This window comes from Gadus chalcogrammus, chromosome 23 (genome assembly GCF_026213295.1).
Source record: "Gadus chalcogrammus isolate NIFS_2021 chromosome 23, NIFS_Gcha_1.0, whole genome shotgun sequence".
Classification (NCBI taxonomy): Eukaryota; Metazoa; Chordata; class Actinopteri; order Gadiformes; family Gadidae; genus Gadus; species Gadus chalcogrammus.
This window is the reverse complement of record NC_079434.1, coordinates 14,354,296-14,364,980: the sequence shown is the minus strand read 5'-3', so window position 1 is coordinate 14,364,980 and position 10,685 is coordinate 14,354,296. Positions and strand designations below refer to the sequence as shown.

Sequence of the window (10,685 nt, the reverse complement as noted above, 5' to 3'; positions counted from 1 at the left end):
TCTCTACCCATGATACAACTTGAACTATACATATAGCTCTACTGATTCACTTGGTTGTGGTTACCTGCAAAGTGTTTGTGTTGTTTTGGACATAATAGGCCCTTTATTAATATTGGATGCTATGGTGTTGTAGTATTGGTCATTCCAAATAAATTAATCAAATGTGTGCGTGCGTGCGTGCGTGTTTGTGCGTGTGTGTGTGTGTGTTCCATTTATTTGAATAGTAGAATAATGTATCTATGTTATGTGTTATCATCTCAAGCCTTTAAACAATTAAGCAGATTTCCACTTGTGCTTAAAGTCCACCGCTGTGTTTTTAGGGCGTTAGAGGATTAAAATATTTATCAGAAATAGGAGGTATTTGACGATGATAAGCAGACTTTAAAACAGCTGATTTCTGGGTGTGAGGACTTGCCTTGCCAGCAGGAGACCGAACAGATCACAGCATCGTTCAAGCCGTCCACAGTAACGTGCGGGTCCGTCCGCAACCAGTAGATGGCGCTATACGAGAGAATATACAAGGAAGTAGAGATGTGGATTCTGATCGTGGTTTGGGACAATAAAACTACGTATTGGTATCTTTATCGCAAAGTATGAGTATGAATCACAGTATGAACACTAACAATGACATTTGGCAATTTATATATTGGTTTCTTTTGAAAAGCCGCACCTGTTGTTTCCAGAGGCGAAAGCCATGATGTGAACTATTCATCAAAAAGTGAAATATTTCGCTTGCGATCTTTTACATTCACACCCCACTTACATTCACACCCCACACCCCACGCCTGAAGGTATGTCAAACCGTTGCAACCAATTGTTAAGAGAGTTGAAAACCTGTCCTGTGACTCTTTGCTGTGCGCGTCTGGCATATGCCAAGTGATCAGGAGGACAGGAAGCTGACTGGCGTGATAGTTGTCTCCTTTCCTCTTTCGCTTTATTTTTATTTTTATTTAGATGTCTCATTTATTTTCGCGCAAAGATGAACAGACTTTTAAGGATCTTCCTCATCGTCGTGTTGTTGGCTGTGTCGTTTATGCTTGCAGTTTGGCTAAATAACGATCACTCCTATACACATGACCACCGATATGGTGAACTAAGCCTTACGGCAGGTATGATACCTGAAGAACAGAAAGAGTCAATTGTCTCGAGGTTCAACGGCAGCTCTCCATTGCCTCCTTGTCCCCCTACACCTCCCCGGCTGGAGGGTCCACTCAGGATAGAGTTCGAGTGGAGCCGGTCAATGAGCGATGTACGGAAAGCGAGTCGTGAAAATCTTCAGGAGGGAGGTCGATTCAAGCCACTGGATTGCATCTCTCAGCATAAGGTAAAGGCCCAAAATGGCCTATACGGTTGTGTCTTTTACACCTCTACACTGTTGGTTCTTGCATGTATAAAAAATAATATAATTGATGTGTTATTATGATTACATATTTTTTGTATTAATGGTAAAGTTGTTCCAGCTGTTGAGACAGGTTATGTTAACGGGGTAATGTAATTTAGTTTAAAAGTATTAACAGTAGCCTGAAACCACATCTCAGTAATGTTGACATCACGCAGTAGGCCTATAGTTTTGGTCTTAATTCTGTGTGTCAAGGATGTTGACGTATGTGGGTGTGCTTACACGCGTGCTTTCTTGTGTGCTACCAAGCCAAGTGAAGTGGTGATCTTGATAAAACTTTACACCCTGCTACTTCTGGATAATATATGCGTTTGTATATAAACGATGTGTTAAGGGGCAGAAATAACAAATAGCGTTTTCCTTCGATGGGTGAGGCAAGTATGATGATTCCTCCATGTTAGGCCGTTGTTCCTAATCAACACAATGTGATTAACAATGTGTACTGGTCTCTCATGGTCATGGCATGTCCACTGCTAGGTGTGGTCAAACTGACGCTCAGACTTTTTAGATGAGTAGGGAAATATCCATATGTTAGAATAGTGCCCGGGACTGGGTTGGCGTGCTGTTGCACCCAAACTAAAATGAATAGGCAGGATATGCAAACATGGAGCAACGACCTGCCTGCTGCCTGGCCCTGCTTCACGTTTGCACATCCAGGGGTCTGGAAGCTCTCATAACCCTAAGTCCATCGACCACATTATGTTCATGGTAGAATCCACTTTTTAAGTAAAGCAATCGAACATGCACATGCTCATGGGCTGGTTCTTGGTTTTCTTTGTAGCTTTTTTTGAATGATGAGCTCTTTCAGATCATTATAAAAGTACAATATCATCTATGGTTCACAATGATGTGGCACACTTGATGTGGTGAATCATAAAACGAAATATAAGTTACATTTTAAAACAATGACATTCATATTGGAAGGAATATTATTCTACATTATATCAAAACAACTCCCATTTCAATGTCATGTACCAGGCCCTTTTACAGCATATTTGCCCTCCAAAGAGAGAAGCCTTATTTCTCTTCAGTTTCTCTTCACACATTCTCGTTCAAAGTCCTTTTTAACCATTACCTTCCACCACCACCACTATCTCCTCGCACTCCCAGGTGGCCGTCATCATCCCCTACCGCAACCGCAAGGACCACCTGAAGCACTGGCTCTACTACCTGCACCCCATCCTCAAGCGGCAGCAGGTGGACTACGGCGTGTACGTCATCAACCAGCACGGCGAGGGCACCTTCAACCGCGCCAAGCTGCTCAACGTGGGCTACGTGGAGTCCCTCAAGGAGTACGCCTACGACTGCTTCGTCTTCTCCGACGTGGACCTGGTGCCCATGGACGACCGCAACCTGTACCGTTGCCACGGCGAGCCCCGGCACATGGCGGCGGCCATGGACAAGTTCGGCTTCAAGATGCCTTACAAAAACTACTTTGGCGGCGTGGTGGCCCTCAGCAGGGAGCAGTACATGCGCATCAACGGCTTCCCCAATAACTACTGGGGCTGGGGCGCCGAGGATGACGACATGCACAACCGCATCACCCTCAAGGGCATGGCGGTGTCCCGGCCCGACTCCAGGGTGGGCATGTACAAGATGGTGAGGCACCTAAGGGACACCCACAACGAGGTGAACCCGCAAAACCCGGGCCAGCTGACTAACACGGCGAGGACCATGGACACTGACGGGATCAACTCCCTGATTTACTCCCTTATCAAGATCGAGAAGGATGAGTTGTACACGATGATCGACGTGGACATCCATGCGCCGAATTGAGGGTGGGTGGGTGTAGGGTGTGTGTGTGAGTGTGTGTGTGTGCACGTGCATGCGTGTGTATGTGTGTGCGCACTATGGACACTGAGCTGCTGTAGTTTGGATGAGACGAAGCCATTGCAAGCCGGAACTTTATTTATTTTTGGGATCTCTGGGTCTTCCTCGTTGGCCGGCATTTTGTGTCGTCGTGTTTTTTTACAGATCGGCGTAACAGCTCAAGAGAGAAAAAAAAGTCAATTGTCAAATTGTTGCGGAGAAATTTTCCCTTTTTCACTAAGGTTTTTGCATGAAGGGATATGTCAACTGGCACATACGCCATAAGCCAACTTATGGCAAGCAGGTCAAGATAACCCTCAGCCCCTCACAACAACATTCCATGAAAGGCCTTCTTCATCGCTGACTTCTAGGTCATGAAAGTCAACATTTGAATCCATCTTGAAATGGTTGGTGGTTTGCTCATTGCACAGGGCATGGATGCGTGCTTAAAAGAATAAATATATATATTCATATATTTCTATACACGTATAAAGCCAATTTGTATTTCAGTGTCTTTAAGAAATCCTTTACAAATTGAAATGTGTGCAGTCGCCGATGGCACTGTAAACACGTTGTTATTTATTATCAGATATAAAGGCATAAATAACAGTGTACTTCCTGTTGAAACAAGAGATCTGTCAGTAGCACCTTCTGCTTTTCTAGCCTTTAGATAGTCAAACTGCTTTTGTTTCTCTAGCCCCTGAAGCTCTAAGGGTTGGCAGATGTTGCATGAGCAAACAAGTAGTTGTTTGCTTCATAAAAATGGTTAGGATGATTCAAGGACTCAAAAGGAAACATGGGGAAGTCATGCAGTTTGATAAAGAATCGGCCCGCATGTGTGTGTATGTGATATGTTAAGAATATTTTAATAATTTACTTTTATTTTGTAAAAGGTTTCTGACCCCACAAAAAAGAGGTGGGAAAGTTTATCAGTAGCAATAACCTTCTAACTGCCAAACCGTTTTATTTATATTTATTATTTTCCAGAAATCCAAACGCGATGATCTACTTGTGTTTAACACTCACACTTTAGAATACTCTTTGAGTGGATTGTAGGCCTACTGCTTGCAGTGAATCTCTGTGCCATATTATGATTGTTCTGGTGTCATTGGTGCCAATTTGTTACATGTTTCTTTGTTTGCTTTGCTTTGTTTGGAGTAAAGGTTGTGGTTAAACATCTCAAAGCACCTACTGTGCATCAAATTAAACAAATCAGAAACTATTTAAAGACATTGTGTTTCTTGAAAGGAACAAAGTCAAGCAGCATTCGATTTGAACACTCACTATCTCTAGGATACCTATCCTGGGGATGGTGATTGTCTTTCAATGTAGACTCAGTTACAAGGGTCTATTGTAGGCCTATTTATCACTCAGCACATCCACTGTATCTATAGTATCCAAAACCAGTTTCTTCAAGGAAGTCTTTGTACCTGTTTAGCAACCTTAAACAAGTTCTTCGAGGTGCCAAATCCACACCTTTTTTGGTAAAGAAAAAAGGTAATAAATACAAAGAATTGTAGGTTGCTTTGATATAGGCATCTGTTCAATCTTTTACTTATATAATTTCTGGACAAACTATAAAATACCCAAAACATCCATGGTCAAATCACTAAATGGCAGGCTAGTACTACTAATATAAAGCGATAGTCCTATATAGGTGGTGCCGTTATTAGCTGGCCTCAAGATGGCAGTGTTGTTCAATGTCTATAGTTCTTCCTATCCTACCACGCTGCCTCGCCTGTGGCGAAATGCCATCCCACGGTAAGCATCGATTATTTTTCTTAGCATTAAGAATCAAGTTGGAATTAAACTTTTATTAATTGCTGTGGCCCACTGAAGAGGTGACAGGATAGTGTAGGAGCGAGGGTTCTTTCTTCCAACAAACTATCGCCATCAGTGAGCAACATACCTTAACCCTGGCTCAGAAATGATGACACATCAGTATTCACTTGATAAATGCCATTTAAAGAAGACAAAAAAAATAATTTCTCCCATAGGCCTGTAGTTGAAGAATAAAATAATAAAAAATCTATAGGCCTATATATGCATCACGTATGTGCCTTTGAAATATCGACTTAGTCGTTCTTTTAATGATCATTTTCTTTCGATGCCTCTTTATTATCATCAAGGCAACCCGTTTACAAGCTTCAACCCACACCGCTGTAGTGTGAGCTGTTCAATGGAAGCCATAGCTCACCATCGCAGTATGTTGCACCCCCTTTTAAACAGTCAGTGGCTTTTCTGACGATGAATTATTGACAAGCGGAAGTACTCGCACAGCCCTGTTCAGGGCAAAGCGGTGCTGTCATCATTGCGCTGAGGATACACTAAGAGTAAGAGGGTATAAGCACAGAGGAAAGAGGAGAGCTATAAGGGGGGTCTCGGGGTTGCACAGGGTAAACCATTTAAACAAGGGGACCGTGCTGAGGTGCTAAAATAATGGAGGATCAGAGCTGAGGTTTGGAAAGAGTATCTGGGGTGTGCAACTTACACTTGGAAAAATATTTTACCGCTAGGTCTGTGTGTGTGCGTGTGTTTCTTTGTGTGTTTGTTTATGTGTCCGCAAGCACGTGTGTGTTTTAGTGCGTGTGTGTTTGTATCCAAACGTCCACGTGTGCGTCTGTCTGTGCGCACTTCTGTTGGTGTGCCCGTGTGTGTCCGTGTGTTAAGTCTTTGCGGCACCAGTATCACATCGCGTGCACATGTGTCAGCAACAGGAGCCCCCCCCCCCAAAACACACACATACCCACGTTACCCCCGCCCTCCTGCCCAACCCCCTCTTTCCATTGGTTGACCTAGTGGAGTTACCATGGGAACGGGATTGCGGCGAAGCTGCCGTGCAGAATGCGGGGTGCAGCTCTGGATATGGAGCTTGGGGGCTCCGCCGATCGCACATCCACTCAAACCCTCCAGGAGCCAGGATAACCTCTGCATCAGGCTGGATGCTCTCTGTGATTGTGCCGGACCAGCGCTGCGACCCGCCATCGTCAGATGGTCGCATGTTGTATGAGAGAGAGCATCGTCGTGTCATCGTATCATGTGCTCCCGTGCCCTCAGGAATCAATAACTAGCTAGCCTAGGGGTCTCTGGCTAATGGGATTAGTAATCGTGTCCTATTGGATGTAGAAATATCCAGTTTGTTTGCCCTCCGTTTCACGCAACTCCCACACACACACACACACACACACACACACACACACACACACACACACACACACACACACACACACACACACACACACACACACACACACACACACACACACACACACACACACACACACACACACACACACACACACAGTACTTTAGCTTAGAAAAATGACTTCTTAGCTCAGTTCAACATTTGGAGTTTGCATCAAGACAGGCAACTTCAGATTCACAATAAATCCTTTTTATTCACACAGCCTCCCCCTGCCTTTATTTCTATGTCCCTCTTTCGTTTGCTTCCCAGCCCGTCCCTTATTCACTGTTTTGTATGGTGGCTTTGTTGTGTTGCACAGTCAATTCCCTACACACACACACACACACACACACACACACACACACACACACACACACAAATATTAACAACACATAAATTCAGACTTATATGCCAGTTCACTGCCACAGCATCCACAGTGTGTGCAGACACACACATGCACTCCCCCCTCCCCCCAATACACATTCAGAGCCTAGTCCCCACCACCACCACCACCCAAACCCCCCTCAATCAGTGTCACCTCCTATGACATGTGGGCGCAGGGATGTTACCATATTATGTAAGGCTTTTAACCTCTGAGCGAGAGACACAGAGAGAGAGGGAGAGAGAGACGACAGGGAGAGAGAGAGAGAGAGAGAGAGAGAGAGAGAGAGAGGCTACTATTAGAATGATTTGTTTTTCCTTTTTTGCGCTGCACCAAACCCAGTTCCTGGCAACGCGACAGATGGACACCGATTCCCCGGGGCAAGTTATACATGCGCACCACGTCAACATGCGAGTCCTGTTTAGCATGACAAAGCCCTACCCCCCTGTTCATATTCAGCCAACTCATAAGCGCACACTTAACGGACAAAAACACACACACACACACACACACACACACACGCACACACACACACACACACACACACAAGCTTACACAGCTTCTTTATTGATACACACAGCTGTAAGTCACGCAGCGCTGTGCGCAACCTCTCATTGTTGCCGGGCCGGCTGTAAACACTCACGCCTCCACTCCGGTGCGGACCAGAGTGCACCGCAGGCAGCAACACATTCATCATGCGTCCGTCTCCATCGATGCCAGACTATCAATAGGCAGTGTTATGACCTGATCTGTTTCAGAGGACCAGCAGACCATAGCCAAAGTCTCCAGGGGGAAACGGAGCCACAATAGGGAGCCACCACGCTACAGCATGTCAACAAAAGGCATCAGTCCACCTAATCTCTGTCACTCTCTCACCCTCTCTCTCTGTCTGTCTCTCTCGCACGCTCACTCGCTCTCTGTCTCGCTCGCTCTCTCTCTGTCTCCCTGTCTCCCTCCCTCTCTCTCTCTCTCTCTCTCTCCCTGTCTCCCTCCCTCCCTCTCTCTCCCTCCCTCCCTCTCTCTCCCTGTCTCTCTCTCTCTCTCTCTCTCTCTCTCTCTCTCTCTCTCTCTCTCTCTCTCTCTCTCTCTCTCTCTCTCTCTCTCTCTCTCTCTCTCTCTCTCTCTCTCTCTCTCTCTCTCTCTCTCTCTCTCTCTCTCTCTCTGAATGTGTGCTCATAAAGAGTCTGGGGTGGGCTGGTTTGTCAGCACAAACAAAGGAGTTTATTAATTAAATATCTGAGAACGGAATGATTTCCACTCTCAACAGCAAACGAAACAAAATCACACACACACACACACACACATTTAGAAGAAGAAAATGTGCATCATTCCAGTGGCCCAGATTCATAAATACTTACGTTCCACTTTACAATAAGGGTGATTAACCATCAATTGAAATTAGTTAATGCAGTAATAATCTTTAACGAACAGTTAGATTATGTGTCAAGTAAAGATTTAGTAGGCCTAATGGTGTTCATGTTTTCTTATATTGTTCATGTTAACAAAGGTATTCATTTATATATTATTTGATATGGTTAATGCTAACCCTAACCCTTACCCTATATTATCATGCTGAATACTGCTTAAATAATGTAAGTTAATGGTTAACTTAATGGTTAACTGAATGCACCCTTTTTGTAAAGTGTCACCAAACTTGAAAAGTTAAAAACAAATACATAAAAAACTGATTATACAGTGAAAGGTGTCCACAGTTGTACCATAACCATCATCAAAAAAAAAAAAGCGCAACTTCAAGATTGAGATCAGATTCCGTCTTGCCTTAACACATTAAGACCCTCACATTATCTGATTCACCAGAAGTGTACAAAGATAATTCCAGTCCTATCATATGAACTGGTAGAACTTGAGCATATTGTCAGAAAGACCTGCACAGTAGATTATTTCCATTGATCAGATATCTTGAAGAAGGAAGAAATTGCAATAGAGATGAAAAGAGATGGAAACGACTTCGTATCCTCTGGTTACATCACTGAATGGCTTACAAAGGCCTTTTTCAGGCAGAGCACCCAACAGTTTGAAACAGTCAGTGCTTAGTAAGGCTGTACACAGCAGTTTGTCTTATTCCAAAATAGATAAATAAAACCAACTGCCACTCCCGCCCACAAAAAGAGGCTCTCATGAAAAAACAACGCTGTTGTCTACAGTAATGTCAACCTACATTCAAATCTCACACACATCTCTGGTGTTTTTTCAAATCAAAAGTGGAAGAATCTTGTTCTTTCAAATGAGGTTGGAATACTGACGATGCGGATGCAGGAAGGAGGGAAGTGCGATTTAATCTCTGTGTGTGTTTTCCGGCATAGTTTTTGAGGCAGATTGGAAAGAATTCATATAAAAGAACCAAGTTAAACCAAATAAATCGGTAGTTTACCACAATCAATTTACAACACTGATTTAGTCTGAATGTTGGGCCAACGCCTATGATCAACTGAACTTTCAATTGAAAGGAAGGGGTACAGATTCCCTCCTATCTGGGGAAAATAGCCCATTGGGAAGCTGGTGCATTCACAGTTGACGTCCATGCAGTGTTAGTAAAGAAGCCAGAAGCTAGAAAAACAAAGTTTAAAACCAGTTCCAGAAGAATTTTTTAAATAGGGCAAAAAAGCATGTTCTAAGTGTAATTCTTCCCCCCAGAGACGAAAGTCCCTCAGGGTTTGCTACAAAAAGAGAGTTCAAAAGAGTCCAAAAATTGAATAATAATGTGTTGTTGTTGTGTATAAATGTAGCATCCTTCAGGGTTAAAGGAGTTTCCCTGACTGTTGTTGCCTTGGGGGTTTCGCTAGTTAGAGAGGCAGAGAGTTAGAGAATGTTTGAGAAGGGGGGGAGGGGGGGTGCATTAATGTGTATGTGCAATTCAGAGCACCATTGCAGCTGTGCAGTTTTTGATTATTGCAATGATTTCCATTGGCAAGAATTCCTTGGTGGTCCATCCAAGCAATAATGACATTCCAACAGATTTATTCCCACAATACAATGTGATTTAAACCGAGCTCTCACTCCGCCAGGCAGCTGATCCCCATCCAGGATAACCACACTGAACGAAAACAAAAACAAAAGGATGGATCTGTCAGTTCAGGGAAATGCCTTCTCTCCCACTGAGGAAGGATATCACAGCAGATGTAAGGCAGGGGATGCTTCCATACAAGGATAGTCGCCCTGCTGGGAAGTGGGAGATAGTCGAAGATTTGAATCTCCCAGTTCTTAATGTGTATGCTAATATGCCAGTATGCGTTCTCTGTGATAGACCTACTTCAAAAAAGAACTATATATTGCCTTTCAAAAAACGGGTCAGTCCCACTAAATCTGTTGGGACTGTTTTATGAAAAGAGGATCAGAAGTTGGATCTATAATATCAGAGGGTTAGCAGGTAGTTTGTTACAGTTCAAATGACAAATAAACGGCTTCAATTTGATCAGGCCCTATCGTCCACAAATCTAGTCGTGTCACGCAAAAGTCGTAAAAAAAGGTGCAGTAAAATGTGAAAAAAAAGAATTGCCTGGAAATGGAGATAGCAAATCAAACCAGCTCTTCCATTCAGTACTTCCAAGTCAGCGGATTGTCAAGAGTTAACCTCTCAAGCTCCCAGGGTTTTCAAACAAATGCTCATAGACCAGTTTTTGGCATGTACCTGTGACTTTCACAAGTGAAGTAGAAAAAAAGAACTTGAGAGGCTCCTGGAGACGGCCGTGACCCAAAACATTTGGGAACAGCTTATTTTTTGAGGATGTTTGAGGAATTTATTGGCCGTTGACTCCGGAGTTCAACATTTTCCTCGTCTGGGGAAAAACACTTGTCTCGGTCGTAACAGCAGTCTAGAGATATATAAATGTAGGTCCAGAGGGGGGGGGGGGGGGGGGGGGGGGACGACAACGGCTCCCCGCTGAGGCAAA

At 43.9% G+C, this 10,685-nt stretch overlaps 1 protein-coding gene across 1 annotated transcript; it reads left to right on the top strand.

The window, feature by feature from the left end:
* The first annotated feature begins 545 nt into the window (after positions 1–545).
* LOC130377565 (beta-1,4-galactosyltransferase 1-like) lies at positions 546–3,713 on the top strand. Its single transcript, XM_056584717.1, has 2 exons — positions 546–1,324; positions 2,510–3,713. Exons 1-2 carry the CDS (start codon positions 980–982, stop codon positions 3,173–3,175), a joined length of 1,011 nt encoding a protein of 336 aa, XP_056440692.1. The 5' UTR covers positions 546–979; the 3' UTR covers positions 3,176–3,713.
* Positions 3,714–10,685: the final 6,972 nt, after the last annotated feature.